General features: G+C 42.6%; 2 protein-coding genes across 4 annotated transcripts; both read left to right on the plus strand.

Annotated features, from left to right (window-relative positions):
* Positions 1-17,009, plus strand: ATRIP (ATR interacting protein). 3 transcript variants are annotated; one of them, XM_083429114.1, is made up of 14 exons: positions 1-320; positions 1,549-1,978; positions 2,761-2,843; positions 3,037-3,207; positions 3,809-3,924; positions 4,807-4,961; positions 6,806-6,880; positions 8,838-8,967; positions 9,260-9,967; positions 11,035-11,183; positions 12,566-12,657; positions 13,668-13,751; positions 14,689-14,941; positions 16,717-17,009. In XM_083429114.1, exons 2-14 carry the CDS (start codon positions 1,567-1,569, stop codon positions 16,782-16,784), a joined length of 2,496 nt encoding a protein of 831 aa, XP_083285240.1. In that variant the 5' UTR covers positions 1-320; positions 1,549-1,566; the 3' UTR covers positions 16,785-17,009. The 3 variants fall into 3 exon arrangements, with proteins under 3 accessions (XP_083285240.1, XP_083285241.1, XP_083285242.1); XM_083429115.1 differs by having other exon boundaries at positions 61-394; XM_083429116.1 differs by having other exon boundaries at positions 61-201.
* Positions 17,010-19,126: 2,117 nt separating this feature from the next.
* TREX1 (three prime repair exonuclease 1) lies at positions 19,127-22,181 on the plus strand. Its single transcript, XM_083429231.1, has 2 exons — positions 19,127-19,641; positions 20,636-22,181. The coding sequence occupies exon 2, from the start codon at positions 20,644-20,646 to the stop codon at positions 21,649-21,651; it is 1,008 nt and encodes a 335-aa protein (XP_083285357.1). The 5' UTR covers positions 19,127-19,641; positions 20,636-20,643; the 3' UTR covers positions 21,652-22,181.
* Positions 22,182-23,171: the final 990 nt, after the last annotated feature.

Consider the following 23,171-nt stretch of genomic DNA (forward strand, 5'->3'; position numbering starts at 1 on the left):
ACTGGACGTTGTTGTCGCCGGCCGCACAGAGTCGGCCCTTGATTGGTTGGCCGCGGCAGGGGAGGAGCCCTCTGTTCGCAAGCGGGAGAGAAGGGCCCGCCGAGGCGCTTCCCTGGTGGGCGGGGGCGACTTTCTTTTCTGTGCGCCTTGCTGGGGCGCGCTGCCACTTTGTACCCCGGCAGGTCGTCTTGGGCAGATCCGGTGAGTTTGCATTCCCGGCTGCAGGTGAAGGCATCGCCGGATCAGGGGGCTGCTCCACGGCTCTTCTGCGGCGGAAGAGGCACGGGGATGATGGCAATGCTGTTTCTGAATACTATCAGGTCTGTCTGTAACTTTCTGCCCCCTCTCCAATGCCTCATCTTCTGCAGCACAGGCTGCGATATTAGACACGCGTGTAAGTTAAGATAATTCCCATTTTCAAGTGACACATTGCAGGAGGGATAGCTGCGTGCTTTTGTTGGGGGCAAGTCAGAGGCATCTAGTTAGTTTATTGCGCCAGAAGCCATTTTTTTTGCAGGTGACATGCTACATGACCAAACAGGAACGTGGTAGGAAGGCTTAAAGCATATCTAGATTGGGATGCTAAAAGGATATGATAGACTGTGGTACAGTGATAAAACTACTAGCACATTTGCAAAGCTAAGCAGAGTTCAGTATGGTTTCATATTGGATGGGATGAGATTCCTCGATTGCAGAGGGTTGGACTAGATGACCCTCAGGGTCTACCTTGCAACTCTACAATTATCAGCACCATGCTCTACTAACTGAGCTAGAAATGAGTCTATGAATGTGAGGGCTTTAGAATCTAAGATATTGTGTACTTTTACTGTGGTGAAAGGCCCACTGAAATCAGTGGGCTTGCTATTGGGTAAGCATGTGTGGACTTGGGTAATAAAGTGCCTGAGTATTTATTCTCTTCTGTATCTCAGTTCTGCCTTCATACTTGCCTCTGTAGTGTAGAAGACAAACTGTTCTTAAAAGAAAGCTAAAAAAATATTGTGATTACAAAGTTAAATGTCTGCTTATATTCTCTCGAAATTAAGAATCTAACCCCATAGGTTATGAAATCACTAGAATCAGTAGAAAGGCTAATCCACATGGAGGTTGTTGCTTGGGTTTAAACCTGCTTTAAAATGTTTGTAGTGATGCTGATTCTGTATAAATACCAGAATCCTTCCTTGGCTGCTTTTGTGGGCTTGGCATATCATTGGACATACTAACAAGCAGTTGTAAACTCAAGTCCTTTGTACATCTAGCTATGAGTAAGGACCAGAAAATATATTGGGACTTACTTCCAAGTAACCATGCATACAGTTGGGCTGTAAGAGTACCTGTTGTAGGGAATAAATGCTCATGAGTGAGAGAGAAGCCAACAATACTCAAAGCTAGTTTGAACAGTGGCCCCTTGCTGATCTGTCTCATCCCTCTTGGATTTTGACACTTGGCTAGGAAGTTTGTGTTTTTTTATTTTTAATCATTTTTATGCAGAATTTGGTGCTTTTAAATCAGGTTGACTTTAAAACATTTTATATTTCCCTTACTTGCCAGACTAATTTCTAATGCAGAATGTCGGTGAACCATTTATTTGGGAATAAGAAGAGAAACAGCTCCATACTGTATGGTGTGGATCAGGCAAAAGTTACCACTTCACCATTATCTCTCCAGAGAGCTACAAGCCGAAGGAATATTGGAAACTGTGAAGATGGCTTTCCACCAAGCAAGCGTTATAAAAGCCATGCTGGAACTGAGCATAAAGAACTGGAGGATCCGTTTGGGGACAATGATGACTTTACAGCAGATGATTTGGAGGAGATAGATATTATTGCTTCCCAGGCATTGACACAACACACTTCTTTAAATGCGAACACAGTGAAACCTAAGCAGAATGTGGAGCTGTCTTCCCATCCAAATAGCACCATCAAAACAACTGATCATATTAAGCAATGGAATATTACCCCCAAATCTACAGGGCAGTTTGGTATGTGCAGTCTAAATGCTGTTTCAAATTTGCTTCAGTAGGGAGAAGTTAGCATCTTCTTACATAAGCATTTGGAAAGAAACTGCAACAAATATGCTTTAGGCATTTTATCCCTCCCTCCCTCCCTGCCCACCCCATCTCCTACCCACAGTGTTTGGACAGTGCAGTTAAGAATTTCAGGTCTCAGAGGTACAGCCTGGTGCTATGTAACAAAGTGTATTCTGGTCCTCATTTGTGCTGGCAGTATAGGCATGTCATAGAATCACAGAAGGGACCGTGAGCCATGAGTTCAGTTGTGTGCACATGTGCACAAAAGTAAATCCCATTGAGTTGTGGGACTCGCTTCCAGGGGAGTGTGAAGAGGGTTGCAGCTTTAGGGTCATTAGAATTTATTTTCTTGGTGGAAATGTTTAGGATTGCACTATAGAATTGGATGTCTGGACATTTAGATCTTTTACGCCATGAAAACTGTTGATTCTACTTCAGTCCACATAGCAGACTGAATACTGACAGTTCTGGTACACAGATCATGCAGGTTGCCATGCTGTCTTCTTTTTCTGAGTACTGGGGTGCAAGCAGAATTAAATGCCAAGCTCTATGAAATTTATATTGCTTAGTTGTTTTGGAAGATCCCATGGAGCAAAAATCTCATGGAAGAAGTTTTATACCGGAATCTTCATACGTAGATCTATATCGTTAATTGGTACCCTCAACCACAAAAGAATTGAATTGTTTAGGTCAAATCCTGAGATCACAATTCACATGTTTCTTTCTGTAAACAGGAAGTAGCACAGAAGAAACCTCATCAAAAGACCAATTTAAACTTGAGGCACTTCAAGCACAATATGAAGAAGCTGAGAAAAAGGTTTGTTTTGTTTTCTGAAAGAGTCTACTGCTCTTCTTAACAGCCCAGTTGGATGCAGTTTTACATGGTGGTGTCTGGCATCACATTCTTAATCTTAATGGGAGCAATGGTTTTACTGGGGGGGCGGTATGTGAAATAAAGCTTGCAAAATGCATATAATTCTTCTGCTTGCATCATGTTCATGAATTTGCAGCTGAAGGAAATGAAGGATGAAATCCTAATTAAAAATGGAGAAATCAAAATTTTACGGGATTCAATGCAGCAGATGGAATCCACTGCGGAGGAACAGCGAAAATCATACGCGCTACTGGAAATGGAGAAAGCTCAAACTATATGTGAAAAAGAAAAGGAGTTTTCCAGAAAGGTACTATTTAATTAAGGGGGGAGGGAATCCATAAAAAAACCTTGTTTGAAGGTTCTTTTCCATCTTTTCCTCCTTTTCTTCCCTCCCCTCTTTAAGCAAAAAAATAAGGACTTTTAGTGCTATGCTAAATAGAAGAACATTGAAAAGATGGAAGTCCATGTCAGATTTGGTATTTTTATTACTGCTATTGAATTAAGGAAATAATGAGCTACTTTTTGTCAAAATTATTAGTGGCTTGTTTTGTACACATAAGGGCTTCTTCTTGTTAATTCTTTTTACAATTTATGTTTTTAGAAAAGGATTTTTTCTTTAAAAAAAAGGAATGTACATTTCATTTTAAACCGATGAATAATGCCATTTGAGAATTAAGGTTAAATACCTCTATTAGAGAAATCTGCCCTGTTATTTCTGATTGTGATGCTAATGGACGGCAAGTGTGGTGTCTACATTTCCTTAGCAAAGCTCTTGTTACATTCTATCCCAATCACTCATGTTTTCACAAAGAAAGGATTGGACTCTTAAACACTCAGCTTTCCTAATTGAAATTAATAATTTACCATTTTTTAAAAATGGGTTTCTAATGTCAAGTTTTTTCTTTCAGTTGGAGTCTCTGAAGTCTGAGCTGCAGTTCAGAGATGCAGAAATGAATGAGCTGAGAATGAAGCTTTCAAACTGTGAAAGAGTTAAACCTGTTACTCCTTCAATGCCATATACCAGGTATGAAGTAAGAAGATGAATTCTGTCCACTAAATTCCAGACAGTTGGGAGTTTGAGCATCCATCCTTCTTATAGCTGAATGTAATTAATTGCACTGCTGTTTTCATCTTGCAAACTGTTGTGCGGAGACTTATCATTGAACGCACAGCATAATTCTTAAAACAAGGTTGTCTTTAATTTGCAAAATCTTCCAGTCTATAATTGGAGAATAAACTAATGTCTGGTGCAGTCTGCTTGCACCTTCTTGACACTGCTCCTATGCAAACTGCACTGGCTGCCTATTTGCTATCAGGCCCGATTAAAGGTGTTGACCACTATATATCTTGAGACCCAAGGCCTTGATGGTGCACTTCTTCCCATATCTGCCAGGTTGGACCAGGCAATCTGCATGGAAGGCCTGTTTCGTGGTCCCGTTGGTCAACATGACCCAGAAAAGGGCCTTTCTTGTGCTGGCCCACCCATTTGTGGAACTCCCTCTTGCATAAAATATATACAATAAGGTCCAATAGGGTTTCTTTGGATGAGGAGGGATAATATGAGAAAAATATTACACACTACAGATCATGCATCCAGTATTCTGGAGAAAATTCTTTTAGTTGATATAGAAGAAATTTACCCTGCATATTCTCCTATTCAAGTGTTCTTCCTTTTCTTATGATTCACACAAGTATTTAGGGGAGGTAAGTGAATTGTTTTGTTTGTTTTAGACCTTGCTCTTGAGCGGTTTTGAATTATTTTTCAATTACTGTACTATACTTTGTTGTTATTTCCTCTGACTTGGGATTCTCCTGGATAAGGAGCAGTTTACAAATGTAAATAATAACTTTAATCGTTTTAAATAATATTTTGCAACTGATTCAGATATTTTATTTAACCATTTAGTCCAAAGAAGAGCCCTCGTAACATTTCAAAAGCCGAAGAATGTACTCAGGAGAAAAAAAGTTTCCCCACTAAAGATTCTTTTCGATCTGAGGTTTCGCCTAAACCATCGTACTCCAGAACACAATTGTGTGTCCAAGCGTTGCCATTTATTAAGGGTATGTAAATTCTTAGTTAGTTATATTTGACCATTCTACATCTTGCTGTGATGTCACCCTGGTTGCTCACCTGGGCAAAAATCGATATCACTGGAGTTTGGCTTCAAGCAGGTCCTGCAAGAATGGATGGAAGATGTGCAGCAGCAGCTAGAGTCAGCACTGCCATGCAGAACAGCTGAACAAGTGCTGGGTCTTCTGACTCTGGTTAATAATAATAAAAATTATTATTTGTACCCCACCCATCTGTTTGGGTTTCCCCAGCCACTCTGGGTGGCTTCCAACAAAGATTAAAAATACATTAAAATATCACACATTAAAAACTTCCCTGAACAGGGCTGCCTTCAGATGTTTTCCTAAATGTTTATCTCTTTGACATCCGATGGGAGGGCATTCCACAGGGCGGGCGCCACTACTGAGAAGGCCCTCTGCCTGGTTCCCTGTAGCTTTGCTTCTTGCAGTGAGGGAACCGCCAGAAGGCTCTCGGCGCTGGACCGCAGTGTCCAGGCAGAACGATGGGGGTGGATACGCTCCTTCAGGTATACTGGGCTGAGGCCGTTTAGGGCTTTAAAGGTCAACACCAACACTTTAAATTATGCTCGGAAACGTATTGGGAGTCAATGTAGGTCTTTCAAGACTGGTGTTATGTGGTCTCGGTGGCCATCACCTGTCTAGCTGCCGCATTCTGGATTAGCTGTAGTTTCCGGGTCACCTTCTAAGGTAGCCCATGTAGAGCACATTGCAGTAGTTAAAGCGGGAGATAACTGGTTACACTTGCAGAGGGCCCACTGCTGTTTACTGGTAGTTCCAAGTCCATAGACTACCTGTGAGTGGTGTTTGTCTACCATAGGGCAGCAAACTATTAAAATAAACCTCCACCTGTATTGTCTGGGTTTAATGCAAAAATATGTGCAAACTTTCTGTTAAGCTAAATTAAATGATTGGGCTTGGGCAGAAAAATCTGTTGATTCCTGCAGTTCATTGTTAGACTTACATTTACTGAGCTTCAGTTTGCTCCCTTTGCTTTCTATAATTTCCCCCCGGTTGGAGGCTATTCACTCAGGAGTATCATGCCATTTTTACTAGGTTTCTAAATATGTTGGAATTGAAAGCAATGAGCTAGCTGAAAAGGCTTCTAAGTCTGGAAATCCAACTTGCTGTTAGGTGCACAGGGATCTGTGTGGTTTCTTCATGATTGTTTAGTTTAATTGAAGGGTGTCAGTTTTTTAAGGCCTTTGGACATGATTACTGGCAAATGAAAGTTGAGTATGGATGCTTGGCATAATCTGTTGTATTTACACTGTATGGTTTACTGTTAATTCCTAATCCACTTATTTCTTCTCAATAAAACTGGCCTGGATTGCTCTTCTGCCTTTAACAGCACTGGCTTACCTTAATTCAAGGTAAAGCTTTCACAACACAGAGATAAGCATGATCACCTACTAATATCTCCAGGTCATACTGCTCCTAAAAGCACAGAAGCAGAAATTAACCTGTCAGTTTACAAGTGACTGGATTTGAACCCAGATCCAGGTTCTTAAATGGTACCCATAGTCTTGAAGTTCTCAGTTTATGCTGGCTTCAGATAACCTAACCATGCAAATACATTTACTTATTCTACATCTAGCCTATGGAATGGGTGTGAGCCCCTACTGATTTTCTGATGTAGCAAAATACATTTTTAACCCTCTTAAATATATGTATCTCTGTTTGCTACAGTTAAAGCAGGAAAATGAAACAACAGCAACAGTGCTATTGCCTCATGATATAAGGCAGTATAGATAGGGCTAAAAGTCAAAAGGGAATTGAATATGACTGCTTGAATTACTACAAAGATTTCTTTCCAGACAGTAAGATGCCTAACCAAGAAAATGAGCTTGTGAAGGAAGAAAAACGTTTGAATATCTTTGCTCAAAGAAAAGGTAATTTCATCTAAGAAATACTCCAGCTGCATACATTTCTTAGGACTGGGGTTGGAAAGCATAAAATATGATCCCATAATGATAATAGGAGCCCCAAAATACTGCTGTGGGTTGTTAAGCAGTGAAGTCCCCGCAATAAGTTTCTAAGTCCTCTTCTTCTGAGTGTGTCCCTGTTTCCCAGAATGCCAGCTGCCTCCAAACCCTTTTGAGTTATAAACCAAGCAGAAAATTGGCACTGCTTTTATGAATTGCAAGTATTTTGAGCCACAAATAACGCCGAAGCAACCTTATCAATAACCTTTAATGTATGAATGGGAATAAACAAACAAGACAGACAGTTTCACCATAATGAGTTTCTAAGCTACATTAAATATTAATTCTTGTTAATGTTTCACAGCTAATCTAGCCAATGTTGTTATAGTTACCGGACTCACAGCTGGTTGATGCTACCTGGGAGTGAATTACCTTTGTGGCGGCTTCAAAAGTGTCTGTTTGACCAAACCCTGACTATTCTTCTGATGGATGAAGCCAAATATAAAAGGGCCAATATTTATTTGTTTCAACAATGTATGTGCCACTTCACACCATAGTTTCTAAGCAGTGGATTTCAAGTAAAATACTCCAATTGTGAATTTGGGGTTCCCAAAATGTGGGTTAGGACTCTTTACGGCTGCAGATGTCACCATAAGCAAACTTGGTCCAAAAATAGATGTTGAAGATGTCTGTTCTTTCCATTCTGCAACTGGTCACGCTTATGATTGTCTGTAATGAGTCACATTGTCTTCCTTGCACCTGCTGTTTTGTAAGTGCAGTTGCAGTATTGGTTTAGCCTAACATTGCAATAAATATGTATGAGGGTGACTGAATTTGGTTTCCTTTTGTGTGGGAACTGTCTTCTGAAAGTAGACTAAGTAGTTAGTACAGTGGTACCTCAGGTTAAGTACTTAATTTGTTCCGGAGGTCCGTACTTAACCTGAAACTGTTCTTAACCTGAAGCACCACTTTAGGTAATGGGGCCTCCTGCTGCTGCCGCGCTGCCGGGGCATGATTTCTGTTCTCATCCTGAAGCAAAGTTCTTAACCTGAAGCACTATTTCTGGGTTAGCGGAGTCTGTAACCTGAAGCGTCTGTAACCCGAGGTACCACTGTATTTCTCACACGCACACACAGCTCTATCTGAAATGCCTTATTTTTACACCCATCTTGAGGCTTATCTCTTTCCTTTACAGTAGTATTGGGGCTGCTGAGCAACAACTCCCCTCATCTCCCCAATCACATTGGCTGGGGCTGATAGGAGGGGTAGCCTAATTACCTCTTAATGGCTACAGATTTTCCGCCCCGAGAGCAAAAACGAGGCAAGAGCAATATAGCTTGCTTTCAAATGTAATTCCTGGCAAACTGCCCTCTTTATACGTAGTCAAAATTTATGGACTTGGTTCCCTTTCCAAGTAGAAGGGAGAACATAATGGCATTGGCACGAATGAATTACATTTACTTCATTCCTCCTTGCTTGCACTGGGAGGAAACAAACCACGATCGCTGGTTGAGCATTACATCCAAGCTCATACAAATATGGGAGCAGAACAAACTATGATCCCTCGTTTGGGTGTCATGCTGTGAGTTTAGAGGTGTGTGTTTTATTTCTTCCCAGCATGAGTGGGTAGGAGCTGAGTCTGCTTGGTTTGCTTGTGTCCACTAAACCATGGTTTACAGCTTACTGTGATATGTAGAAACGGCTATTGTGTACATATGTATGTGTGTGCTCAACTTTCTGTGTATGTGTCCAAGCAGTACTCTTCTCATACCGTAAGTTGCTTATATCAAGGCATGGAATATATAGCAAATGCAAATACTGTTGGTTTTCTTTTTCCACTATATTTGCAAAAAACATCTGCTTGGCAGTTTTACACTCCTGCGGCAATGTCCATCTTGAACATTGGATTTTTATATTGTTGCAGGTTCCATTTTGATCAATGTGTTGCTGAAACAGCCTGTCGTTCCTGAATCATCACTAGGCCTCTGCTATCTTCTTAGCTGTAACATTGATGCTCAGTCTGGACCTTCTATGCAGTCGAGTTCCTTCGAAACGTATGTTTTCAGCAATTTGTGATACTTGGAATGTAATTTTAAGTAATGCCTGCTGCCGTCCTGTGCTGACCCAAAAAGCCCAGCAAGCAGAAAAACACTGTTTCATGTAGATGTTTTATGCTGTAATCTGCCCTGGGATCATTATTGAATCTTAGAATTGTAAAGTTAGAAGGCACCTGCTCTTGGGGAAACGTTAAATTAAGAAAAGGTTGACCTGGCTCTTTGTAAGCCTTGCAAACTGTAGTGGGTTAAGATACTAAGCAATTTATTTTTCCTGCGCCTGTTTGTGTAGAGGATCTACAGGAAGCATCAGCAACAGGAGTGCAAGCTCTGAGGAAGAAGAAACTTCACTGAGAATCGCTCAGAAGCTTGCCTTAACGGGATTGAATTTGATTGCTGTGGATGAAGGCTCGTTGGCAGAAAACTCAGAAGAAACTGAGCAAAGAACATCCCACCTTAAGCGCTATAAAATTCCTGGAGCAATACATCTTCTTCCTCTCCTTGAACATCATATTGGTGCATACCACCAAGCCCTCCTCCTAATGATGAAGATGGGAAGCTCTTCTGGGAACCAATCCGCTTGCTCTTCCAGGACCTCCTCAAGTGCAGCGTCAAGTGTAGATGATAATTTGTCTACTCTGGAAGAGTTTGCACTTGTGTCCCTGGGCATTCTTTATTATTTGGTATCCTATAGCTGGGATGTTCTTTATACACTGCTCTCCCTTACCATGAAACCAGATTGTGGTTTGGGAGCTCCAGAAATTCTGGAGAAGGATGAAGCTGTTTGCAGTAAGCAGTGCAGAGTCGTTGTTCAGGAGCCTAGCCCAGACCTAAATACTGCTAATGTGGACCAGTCCCAACATCCTCTATTTAAAAAGGTGCTGCAGCTCTTGGCTTCGTGTGCTACAGCAGCAGGGTACCAAAGACATGGAATCATGAATCAGTGTCTCAGAGTTCTGGTGAAATTAGCTGAAAAGTCAACGGTTGATTTACTTATAAGGTAAAATACAACTTGAGCGAAATGTCTTTTCCAAACACCTATTTCCTTCCTGCCTTGATCTAAAATTCAAAGTCATCGTAGTTATATTGTTGTTGTTGTTAGTTAAATTAGTATACTGCCTTTCATCCGAAGATCTCAGGGCAGTTCACAAGAGAGAGATACAGGATAAAAGCACAAAATAAATAGTTAAAACAAAAACAAAACAATAACCCCCTCCCACAAACAAATTAGTAAAGGATGCCATTAGGATAGGTCTTGCAAACACACACACACACACACACACACACACACACACACACACTACATATAAAAGGCTGCCGTTCATTACAGAAAGGCAATTAGAAAGGCTAATGAAGAATTAGAGGGGAGGGGCACAGTCCCCAAGAAACCTCTGCATATTTCCAGCTGAAATGCATATAAATTATGCAAGCAAATAACAATTATGTATCACTGAATACTCTAGAAAAACAACTGTTCTTTTGCAGAATACATTCCTAAGTCCAATTCTTGCCTGAAAACTTCTTATGGGCAAAGCACAGGCCCATTCTGAGCATGTGCTTTATTCATATGCAAATTAAATGCATAGTAGAAAGAAAATGTAACCATATATATGTTTTATAGGCTGCTACAAACTTTTCCTGTTCAGATTCCTAATAATACTCTTGCCTTGTGGAAAAACTTACTTTTGTAATCCTAAACATACATACTTGAATACAGTAGGACTTACTTTTGGATACATATGCATAGCATTACTTGACTCTTAGACATTTTCTAACAGTACAGTGGTACCTCGGGTTACATATGCTTCAGGTTAAAGACTCCGCTAACCCAGAAATAGTGCTTCAGGTTAAGAACTTTGCTTCAGGATGAGAACAGAAATCGTGTTCCGGTGGCGTGGCGGCAGTGGGAGGCCCCATTAGCTAAAGTGGTGCTTCAGGTTAAGAACAGTTTCAGGTTAAGAACGGACCTCCGGAACGAATTAAGTACTTAACCCGAGGTACCACTGTATATACTATCTGCAACAATTATTGCCTCTGCTCTAATTTGTATTTTATTTTTTTATTAAGTTTTCAGCATTTGTTGAACAGACAAACCCTGACTCTCCTCCGCTGCCTGTCTTCTGACTCTCCCTTGTTTGCTGTCCATCTGACTGTTCAGTTGTTAACTTTATTTGCTCAGCACTTGGAGCTGGCTGCTCAGTTTTGTTCTTGTTCAGGTGAGAGGGAGAAAATCTTCACTATCCTAGTGCTTTTATGAAACATTGACTTTGTAAGGCTGGAGTGAAAACTGAATTTAACTAGTTTATTTTAACAGATTTTTTGTGTTTTAAGCTTACAGCCTGAAAAAACTGTGTTACTTGCCTCAAGACTTCTGCATTCTTGAACTTCTGCATGAAAATATTTTGCTATCCATTAACATTCCAGCGCCTCAATTAAAGCAGACTTTCAAAGAAGTGAAAAAAATTAGAAGTGCTAGCTTACAAGAAGAAATGTTGGCAGTTGCTCACATGTACCTGTGAGTTTTACACCCTGTCTCAACAACCAGTGGCTCTGGTGGCCTGTAGTATCTATAAAATAACTAGCATTCTCTCCAGATGTGTAGGTGAACTGCCAAAAAAGCCTAAGAATTTGCACAAATGCAGTGTACCGTTTGGTGCTGTGAGCCACCATCATAATTTTGTTTTCCGCTTTTTGGTTTCCCTTGGGCTCTTTAAATAGGCCAAAGATTTTGCATGCTAGGTGTCTTGTGATCTGAGGTTCTGGTCCTTTTTGGGCATCATGCATAGCATCCAGGCCCAGCGATCAATTGCTGGAGCTCTCTGTTGGTTGCCAAGCCTGGTGCTACGCTGGAGTTGAGGAAGACTGGCTGAACTCTTTTTCTTTTCCCCTCAGCAGAGAGAGAGAGAGAGAGAGAGAGAGAGAGAGAGAGAGAGAGAGAGAAAGAATGCACAATTTAGAAGTGTTGAGGTGGTGGGCCCTACTCATGAAGAAAGCTGTGGGAGCTGTAACCTTTGTGCTGTGCTCTTTACAGCAGTGCGAGTTGCTGGCCCACCTCAGCTCCTTTTTTTTACCCACAGTTAATTATTTGAGGAAGTGAGAAGTTTTTTGAGGGTGGAGTAAGAAGATGAACGGACACAAAGGAGACGAGCTCATTCAAATGAAGTAGGTCAGGCATAGCCAAACTCAGCCCTCCAGAGGTTTTTTTAGGACTACAACTCCCATCATCCCTAGCTAACAGGACCAGTGGCCAGGGATGATGGGAGTTGTAGTCCCAAAAAACGTTCTGGATGGGTGAGTTTGCCTATGCCTGAAGTAGGTGGTGCAAATCACCACCTGACACATTATTCTTTCAAGGTTATTTTAGAGGATTCAGTTTTGGTCCTGTATGGTAATTCCTCCTTTTCCCTTCCCATTGCCCCTTTTTAGGAGGCACTTTTGAAATGGATTTGAAGTGTGGTTTTTAATGCTATTTAATTTTTTATATAAAAAGGCCCAGGGAGCTGCTATTCAGAATAACTTTGTAGTTTTTAAGGCAGTGCATTAGCATTACTAATGGATAACATAGAAATACTTTATTACTACACATTTCTTTTTATAGAAACCTGTCTCCTCTTGGCACTGTACACGTATATTACATCACGACCAGATAAGTCAGCGACCGAGATGCGTTGGTTGCAGCTGGAACAAGAGGTAAAAGGGTGTGCATCTCTGTGTGGTTTTTAAAGTGTGAGTTTGGAATAATGGTTTAATTTCATAATTTAACAGGATATGCTGGTGAGGGGGATTGCAGCTTAGTGCTCAGCCCCGCAAGCTTCCTTTGCAGATTTTGTTAACCCTAAATGTGCATGCCTGAAGAAGGTTTTTGTGGAAACCAGCAGTGGGGAAGTCAGATATCTTATTGCTGCAGGCAGCAAGCAGTAGCAGCCAGGCACTCCTTTTGGCACCTTGGGGGTTGTCACCGCTGGGCACCCCAGCCTACTGCCTCTCCTACTGCCTGCCAAGTCCAACCCCAGTTAGGAAAATAGGAGGGGATGTGTGCCCAGAATTACTGAAGCAGGGTTTGCATTGTGTGTATCCAGCCATGGGAGGAAAAGGGGCAGTTATGGGGTGATGTGTTGAGTGGAGACCACTCAGAAACAGATGGGAAGCCTAGCAGACAGGGCCTCCTCTAACCTGGAGCTAGCCCTGGTTAATGTGCTATTGAATGAGTGTATTAAAACTGATATTAAAGCTCAATCCAATGCACATTGCTTTGAAGGTTTTTTTCCAGGTACAGTCCTACCTCGGTTCTCGAACGGCTTAGTTGCCGAACAAATCGGCTCCCAAACTCCACAAACCCAGAAGTAAGTGTTCTGGTTTGCAAATGTTTTTGGGAAGCCAAACTTCCGACATGGCTTCTGCTTGAGTGCAGGAAGCTCCTGCAGCCAATTGGAAGTTGCACCTTGGGTTTTGAACGGTTTCGGGAGTTGAACGGACTCCCGGAACGGATTAAGTTTGATAACCAAGGTATGACTGTACGTGTGCAGAGGGTTGCAGACTTGCTTACATCCCGTTGAATTTAATGAGGCTTACTTTGAGTACATGTGTATGAGAGTGCACCGTGAGTCTGATACTTTTTGGACATTTGCTTCCTCCCCTCCCCTGCGTCATCTCGACATCTACATAGTCTGTTCTTTGGTTTTTGTTTCATTTTGTCTTAGACTGTTCGCTTGCTGACCAAGTGTGCGCAGTGCTGCAGCAACTCTGTTTCACTGGTTGGAACAGACTGCCAGTGCAACTCTGAGGTAACCCACTGAATGCAATGAGGCCTTTACGGCATAATTCCGGTTGTAGCAAGTTTGTCTGTATTTATTTTAAATGTGAAAAATTAACCCATCTATGATGCATTATCAGTGTAATCTTACTAGAAAGAAACACTTTCCTATTATAGCATGTGATTTAAGAATAATTAATATTTATGATAACAAATTTACTTTTCCGTACTGCAACAAGATGATCAAGGGTCTGGAAACCAAGCCTTATGAGAAATGGCTGAGGGAGCTGGGTCTGTTTAGCCTGGGAAAGAGGAGACTGAGAGGAAATATGAGAGCCATCTTCAAATACCTGAAGGGCTGTCACATGGAAGATGGAGCAAGGCTTGTTTTCTCCTGCTCTGGAGGGCAGAACTCGAACCAATGGATTCAAGTTAATAGAAGAGAGATTCTGACTAAACATCAGGAAGAACTTTCTGATAGCAAGAGCTGTGTGACAGTGGAACAGTCTCCCTTGGGAGGTTGTGAACTCTCCTTCCTTGGAGGTTTTTAAGCAGAGGTTGGATGGCCATCTGTTATGGATGCTTTAGCTGAGATTCCTGCATTGCAGGGGGTTGGACTAGATGACCCTCAGAGTCCCTTACAACTCTACAATTCTATGAGTACACTTCCATAAGAGCACTGCTTGATCAGGCCAAAGGGCCATCATAGTTCAGCATCCTGTTTTCACAGTGCCTAACTGGGTACGTATGGGAAGTCTGCAAGCCAGAACCTAAGTGAAACAGCACTCTCCCCACTTGTGATTCCCAGCAGCTAGTACCCAGAGGCATGCTGCCTCCGATAGTGGTGGTAGAACATAGGCAACATGGCAAGTAGCCATTGATAGCCTTGCCATCCACGAGTTTCTCTTTGCAAAATGGCAGCAATGGAAAAGCCATGTTTGAGAACTGTGTTGTGCTTTCTCCTACAGGTAGTGAAGGCTCTTATTATAATGATGCATAGACAATGGCTGACGGTCAGAAGGGTGGAAGGAAACTTGTTTGATGTGCGTGGAAAGCAAGTTGTTCGGTTTTTACGGGACACTGTTTTGCTCTTACACAGTTTGTCTCAAAGGGATAAACTCTTCCATGAACATTGCCTGGAAGTGCTTCATCAGTATGATCACGTCATGCCTGGTGTCAGAGCCATCCTCAGAAAAGTTCCAGATCTGAAAGCCTGTGAAGGTGAGGCTGCTGGCGTGAAATATGTGTATCTTAGTGAATATTGATGTCATTAAAGTAACCTGCAGCCGTGCATGTTTTCTCAGAAGTGAACCTGAGTACCAAGTTCAGTGGGACTTCTCTTCAAGCAGGTGTGCACAGGCTTGCAGCTTTAAGCTTCCAGGCTTTTTATTATTCACTGACTTCAGTACTGATCTTTGGACATTTGTTTAGCCTTACTGTTAATATCATGCCAATCTACTGTGCATGCAAACTGAATGTTTCTCCTTTGCTAGAACCTATGAATCTAAGGCCACGTTTAAATGGACAACACATTAGTTTTGAATTGGATTGGCACAGTGGGTTGTGCTGTTACCAATTCATGTAGTAATAATAGGATAGGAAGATAAATAGGCAGTAGCAATACAAGAGAAGTACATGAGATTCTGGGGCCAATGCTAGTATTGCCTCTCTGCAGTTTGCAGCTGTATTCCTTGATGCATCGTGACTATATTTTAATATTCCACTTCATTACTTTACACTTTGCTGTAGTTAAGCATATGAATCTGCTGTCGAGTCCTGAGCATTGGTATATCTTCTAGCCCAGGGTTTCCCAAACTTGGGTCTCCAGCTGTTTTTGGACTCCAACTCCCATCATCCCTAGCTAGCAGGACCAGTGGTCAGGGATGATGGGAATTGTAGTCGCCCAAAAAACAGCTAGAGACCCAAGTTTGGGAAACCCTGTTCTAGCCCAGTGCCTTTGGCACTGACTACAAGCAGCTCTTCAAGGTCATAGGCAAAGGTCTTTCCTAGCCCTGGTCCCTCAGGTACTTTTAATAGGAGTAATAGTGTTTACCATTGCACTACTATTGATCTACGGTTCTTTGTCTAAATTATTCCCAAACAGAGGACCTTGTTGTTGCTTCTTCACTGGCATAGTAACAACTTTTTAAAAAGTACCATTCCTAGTGTGAAACCCAGACAGCCATCTTTTTCCAATAGCTAATATTTAGATACTGGCCACATTCCTATGTTGTACTAAACCATGGTTTAGCAGTGCATTCCTGACTTGTAGGAAACTTTGGACTTGTACACTTCCCTCCTCCTTCCTTTATGCATGGCTTGGAGGAGGAATTTAGAAGCTTCCAATTGCACTTTGGATAACGATGATTTGTTGAGTTGTCTGGACTGATAAACTGTGTTAACAGAGACATGTTTAAACCATGTTTTTTCGAAGCGGACTTGTTTAAATGAACCGTAATTAAGTTTAACCACAGTTCTGAGTCTAGACAACTAAACAAGCTGTGGTTAGCCAAAAGCAGAAGCACATGCTTCTGAACTCCTCTTCCCAGCCATGTTGGAGGAGTGGGCAGTGTGTGGACCCAAGGCTTACTGCAACTTCTTCCTGCTCATGCACATCATGCTAAGCCAGATCCTAAACGTATTATGGCAACTCAGACTGTTGATCCATCCAGCTCAGTTTTGTCAGCACAAGGGATGAGGAGGCTGTGGCTGCTCAGATGTTGCTGGACTACAACACCCACCATTTCTGACCATTGGTCACAGTGGCTGATGGGTTGTGACTAATGGAAATTGGGAGTCTTTACAAGGGTCCACATTTTCCTCCATTTCTCTTTACCGCACTATAAGGCAGGGATGAGAAACCTTGGCCTCCCAGATGTTGCTGGGCCCTAGTTCCCATCAGCCCCAGCCAGCATGGCTAATGGGTCAAGGATGATGGGAGTTGGTGTCCACCGGGAAATTCTTTCACTCATAAGATACATGTTTTTCTCCCCCAGAACTTGCATTGGATGAACTGTACCCATTGGAACCAGAAGTTGAGGATCAAGAAATTGACTGCAGCTAATCTTGTTTCAAGAGTATATTGGTTTACTTTCTAGAAAAGGCAAATTTTGATATAGTACTAAACTTGTCCCAAGTGTCCAGTAACCAGGAACTATTCCAATGGAAGCAGTATGTTGGTGTGTGTTTTTTTAAAACTGTTATGCTCAATGAATTTGCAGCCTAATATATTGTAATATAACACTGGTGGCTGAAGGATGTGATATTAAAAATAAAATCTAAAAATCTGTTTCTGTGTTTATGGGAAGGACTTCTTTGCTCTTCAAATGTTGCTCTGCTTAGATCAGAATATTGTGGGAACCTGTTTAAATATGTATTTCACTGTATTTTCAGAAGAATGCTTGTGTTCCTAAAACATACAATCGACTTCCTGTCCGTGGCTGCAATCCTATAAATGCTTCACAAGGGCATGAGTTTCGTTAAAGTCAGTGGGTCTTAATTCTAAATTGACTAGCGTAGGATTGCAATGTTTGTCGGGAGTGGGAATGCATCCCTCCAAGCTTCTCTACTTTGTCCTCAGGATCCCCCAGACCATGTCCCTCCATAAGCCCTGCTTTCTACCCTTTTGCCCTTGCTTCAGTTTGTATGGAACATGAATGGTGATAATCCTTCTCACTTGCCAGGAGGGGGAGAAGGGTGTGTGCAGAGGGTGTAGTTACCTCTGGCTTTTGCATGACTGTATAAAATATCCCATCCCTTGCTCTGCACACTTTTGCATTCACCCTTTCTGACACTTTTAGCCTTATGCTGTATACCTGTGAAGGTATTTCTCACTGCAGAATCTGCTTTCAGGTGACTGGCTGCAGGTACATCCTCCTTCCTTGTTTTTAACTCTTAACAGGGCAGGGTCGGAGCCAGGATTTTCTAGGCTTCTAAATAGCATGGAGAGCCTCACTGAACAGAACAGGCTCCCCTCAGTAGGCATACAGTAAAGGTAAAGGACCCCTGACAGTTAAGTCCAGTTGCAGACAACTCTGGGGTTGCAGCGCTCATCTTGCTTTACAGGCCAAGGAAGCCGGCGTTTGTCTGCAGACAGTTTTTCTGGGTCATGTGGCCAGCATGACTTAGCCGCTTCTGTCGCAACAGAACACTGAAACCAGAGCAGCGCGTGGAATCAGTATACAGTGGTACCTTGGGTTAAGTACTTAATTCGTTCCGGAGGTCCATTCTTAACCTGAAACTGTTCTTAACCTGAAGCACCACTTTAGCTAATGGGGCCTCCTGCTGCCGCCGCGCTACCGGAGTACGATTTCTGTTCTCATCCTGAAGCAAAGTTCTTAACCCGAGGTACTATTTCTGGGTTAGCAGAGTCTGTAACCTGAAGCGTATGTAACCAGAGGTACCACTGTATACCCAATAAATGGGGAAGCAGCGCTAGAGCACTTGTCCCTGCTCTCCATCACGGAGTTCTAAGCACATAGGGGTTAGAATACCAGAGTCCTGCTTCTGTCGTGCAGTGATCTCATCTTATGCTTTTAAATGCATACACCCAATCTCCTAGAAGTACCTTGCCCCACTTTGCCTAGGTCTCTTTCATAAACCTCTCCACTAGAAATGCAGCAGTATCTTCCTTCAGCTTCTCATACTTCCCGAGTGCCTGCTTCTAATATTTCTGCCTTTAACTGAAATAACTCTTTAACGTATTGCATTTCAAGAGGGAGCCGCCCTCATTCTTGATCAGTTTCAAAGGACTAGTGGTGCCGTTCACAGTAAGAATTGTCTAGCTGTAAGGAAAAAAAGTCTCTGGGAATTAAAGGATTGTATTGAGTTACCTCTCTAGGAATTATGCTACGTCAGGGACTGAGTCACTAAAAACAAGACCTCACATGTGTATTTAATAACATCTGTACTTCCAACACTTAGTAGTGAAATCAGTTTTAAAGTTGTGTAAGCATGTTACAGCAGAATCAATTTAATTAGTGTTTTATATGCGTCTGCTTGCAGCTGGTAATATCAAACTCATAGGATTGCAACTTTGAGAACAGGTTCTTGTTTTGTTGTTACGATGTCCGTATTATGATGTCTGATTTTCCCAGTAGTAGTTCTAAAGCTCTAGCTACTGAACAGAAACAAATATGCTCCTGTGAGATGTGAGGACAGAGAAATGCATAGTGTTAATCTTTATATAAATAAGTGGGAGCTAAATACTTAACCTAATGCATATGAAAAATGACAGTACTGTATATATTATAGCCATAATGAAAATAATTGACCTATATGCTGATAATATTTTAAATGTGGAACAGGAGCAAACCAACCCCATTTCTGTCTCCTGTTATCCTTTTCCTATTAGCATGAGCCACAATCGACTAAAAAGTGGTCTCAGTGTCATTTTGGAGAAAGCCTGCTTCTTAGAAAGTTTGGGCACCTTCCACAATTGTTCTCTTATTACTCTACAATGAATGTAAGCAAGCCCCGTTTGTTATCTGTATAAACTTGTTTGTGGCTAGTTATTTTGTCTGTGGATTTGAGAACAACCTACTTGCTTTCCTCTTGCAGTTTTCCCCCCAAAGAAGTCAGTTCAGTGACAGTTATTGCTGATCCTCTTTTTCAAGCCAAAACAGATTATAAACAGTACGGTATCCGGGCAAAGCTAGATGCTGTAGTAACATGCACAGATTTAAACACGGTTCTTTTTCCACGAGCTCCAAAGCTTTGTGAGATCCTGATTTGTCAGTACTGTGGCCAGGGAGGAGCTGAGCTTGAGCTTTCGGTTTCACCCGGAACTTTGGGAGCGGCTTTCCAACGCCTAATGGCAGATCAAAATAAAATAAAATAAAAATCCTAAAGGGGTGAAGGAGGCGCTGGACGGGAGAGAAGGTCTCCATCGCGGAAGGCTGCCTGTGCGCTATTCTACTCCAGTATGTATTTTAAACAGGAGGTTCCGAATCCGAGCGCTTGCAAAACGGAAAGGGAAATACTGCATGGTCCCGCAGCTGATCTTGAATTTAGGGGTTAAGGTAGTAATAAGGCGAGGTCGTGAAGGGAAAAGGGTGGGACGAGCTTGGCCGTCCTAACATTCCCCTCCTTTGCGAGGGCCGTTTGCGCAACCCAAAACGCGGCTATGCGGGCACATCGCCTCCCTTTCCCGTCAGTGGCGCCTGCAGGAGAACGGCGCCATTTTCTTGGGTTCATAGATAGGATTCCCAAGCATTTACACGGCGAATGCGGCCACGCTTCACGTGGGGCTGGGAGTCGCTTTGCTCCCTTTCTGGCCCTCCGCCACAGGAAGACGAACTCGGGCCTCTGCTGCGTTGCTCAGCTCCCGGGAGAGGAAAGGGGCGCGCGGCTCTTTCCAGACAGGGCGCCCTCGTGACTCTGCGCTGTGGAGCCACTTGCCCTTGAGGCGCCCGGAGATCTGTCTCAGGAGAAAACACGGACTTCCCTCCAGGGTTGAGAAGGAAACACTCCCGTCTAGTTCCAGGGCAGAGTGGGCGCTTGGTGCCCGCAGCCCAGACAGACCCCTACATCCGTGTGACAGAGGCCTTCTTGCCCCCCCCCCCCCCCAAGTAGGAAGGCTCATGCAGCCTATCTCAGCTGTGATTCTTGCATTGCAGGGGGTTGACCTAGATTGCTCTTGGGGGTCCCTTCCAATGATTCTGATTTTATGAAGCGGAGCTGCTTTGCGAAGCGGCGTAATGGGGTCGGCTGTGTAGCCCGAATGACCTGAGCATGGGGCTTCTTCGCGTATATCTGCAACTTGCCGCTGTGTGTCTGTTTCATTTATTAAAGCATTTTTGCCACACTGATAGGGTGAAAGGAAGGGTAACTACGGGCATAGTGTTAACATGAGATCTATACAATTCATTGGCCATCTTGTGCCTTTCCCAAATTTTCACTGTTCTTGCTTCCTAGACCTGAGAATGTGGCCAGCATCTGCGACTCGCTCCAAACCCATTGAGACATTTGTTTTTATGGACCTGGAAGCAACAGGCTTACCACTCTCACAGCCTAAAATTGCAGAAATGTGCCTGTTTGCTGTGTCTAGACATTCCTTGGAGAATCCTCAATATGGCAATCCTTGCCCAAAACCACTACCTCTCTTACCACGTTTAGCAGATAAACTGTCGGTTTGCATTAATCCAGACAAGCCGTTCACCCCGGCAGCAAGTTCCATTACAGGACTGACGAATGAAGCGTTTGCCATGAACAGAAAGCAAACCTTTAACTTGCATCTTCTGCACATGATTGTGGCCTTCCTCAGACGGCAGCACCCACCAATCTGTTTGGTAGCACACAACGGCTATGGTTACGATTTTCCTTTGCTGAAAGCTGAACTCTCTGCGCTGGGTCACTTAGCCCTTGACAAAATCTATTGTGCAGATACTATTAAAGCCATGAAAGCCTTGGACAGCGAGAACAACCAGTTTCAGCAGTTTGCATACCAACCCAGCGCACCTGGCAGCAGGAAAAAATATGCTCTTCGTGACTTGTATTTTAAATTCTACAGAGAATACCCTCCAAACAGTCACAATGCAGAAGGAGATGTCATTGCGCTAATAAACATCTTTCAACAACGTGCCATCGATCTTATGTGCTGGATGGATTCAAATGCAGTGCCATTTAATTCCATTAGAGCCATGTACAAGGAAAATGAGAGATACGCTTCCTTTTCAAAAACACCTGGGAACGTTCAACCACTCCACTCCAGTCACTTACAGATGCAATCGCGGCAAAGGGTAGCAGCAACTGCTTCACGCTGGCCTTTTCCAGAAGGTGGTGAACCAGCAGATAATAATTATATTCCACTAAACAATAGAAGTACTGATAAATTTTTCATAATTCCTGATGAATTTAAGAATGTTCAGGGTATTTTGATTCTGTTTCTTGGGCTAGTAGTTATGTGGGTTGCAGTTAAATACCCTGTTTAATTTAAGAATATACATTGGATTTTATATATTGTAAGTTGCAAGCTGCAAAAATGTGTTTCCACCAGCTCTGGTTCTTATTTTCTCCCTCCATTTAGATCTTCTATAACCCCTATTTTAGAACAGGGGCATTGGTTTCCAGTTCGTTTCTCGGCTCAATTCAAGGTGCTCACACTGGTGTGAGCCTCAAATGATTCAGGTTCCAGATATCGGCCTCCTTTTGTACAGAGCCTCTTGTGTGCTGAGATCAGCAGAGAAGGTCCTCTTGATAGTTCCTCCGCCCTTAGAGGTTCAGGGAAGGCATTCTTTGTGGTGGCCCCTAAGCTGTGGAACTCCCTTCCCACAGAGATGCTTCCGGCACTTTAATTATACTGTTTTTGGAGAATGCTGAGGTTTGAGGTTTATGTTCTTAGGATGCACTTTATTTTTATGGCTATTGTTTTAAACTGCTTTTTATACTATGTTTCAATGCTGTAACCTGCTCTTGGATCTTAGGGTGAAGGGTGGATAATAAATTAATATTATTTTTGTGATTCTTGCTGTTATTATTTCGTTGGTGTCTTCAAGGGCTGTGATTTTTTCCTTTGTTTTTTTACAAGCCATTCTGCACAATGTAAAAAGTTAAAAGGATAAAATAAATTTTAAAAGTCGTCTAAGAACGCTAAATATCAGAGTACACTGGTATATATGTGAAAAAGCGGATTTTCATTGGGGGAAAGGCCTGAAATTCCAGAGAGATGAAGGTGGGTAAAAACAGTCATCTTCCTTTCCATTAAAAAAAAAAAATGCTAAAAAAACTCAAGTGGTTGAAGAAAGCGGTTCAGAGTCTTGCTGTTGTTTTAAGTATTTCCTAGAATCTTGACTCTGGAAAGTTCCATATCGCCTTGGGAAGCACCCAAAGCTAAAGCTTAGGCATAAAGGGCAAGGTTGTAGTTTGTATTTGCTGACTTCACTTTAGAACAGAAGTGGGGAATATCTCACCCATGGCCTTCCACATTTGACCCAACCAGGCCATTTTGGGCAAGCCACACCCACCCTACAAGATATACCCCACATACCAGGTGTGTGACATGACTCTTCTTCTTCTTCTTTGGCAATCACTGGTAGCTGAGTAAGATTGTCTTCCATAAACATGGTTTTAACAATGAGTCTATAGGTGACTGTGGAGGCTAGTTCTGCACCCACATATCCTTCCACAGTGGGGACATTGGCTTTCTGGGCAGGAGTTGATCACAGCGTGGATTTGCCAAGCGTGCCTTCCTTTTAGCATGTTTCTCCCTTGCGTCCTGAGTTCGAGTGTCTTCGAAGCCCATGACACCTTTGGTAAAGGCTGTTCTCCAATTGGAGTGCTCACAGGCCAGTGTTTCCCAGTTGTCGGTGTTTATGCTACATTTTTAAACATTTGCCTTGTGACATGAATAGGAGTTTAAAGTGATGGGCCGTGGGAGTGTGGAAAAAACCTCCCATCTTAGCAGTAGTTTCAATGGAAACTGCTTCCCTCCACTCCCAGCACTGCTGTTTGA

Source organism: Podarcis tiliguerta (assembly GCF_965153285.1).
Source record: "Podarcis tiliguerta genome assembly, chromosome: 2".
Classification (NCBI taxonomy): domain Eukaryota; kingdom Metazoa; phylum Chordata; class Lepidosauria; order Squamata; family Lacertidae; genus Podarcis; species Podarcis tiliguerta.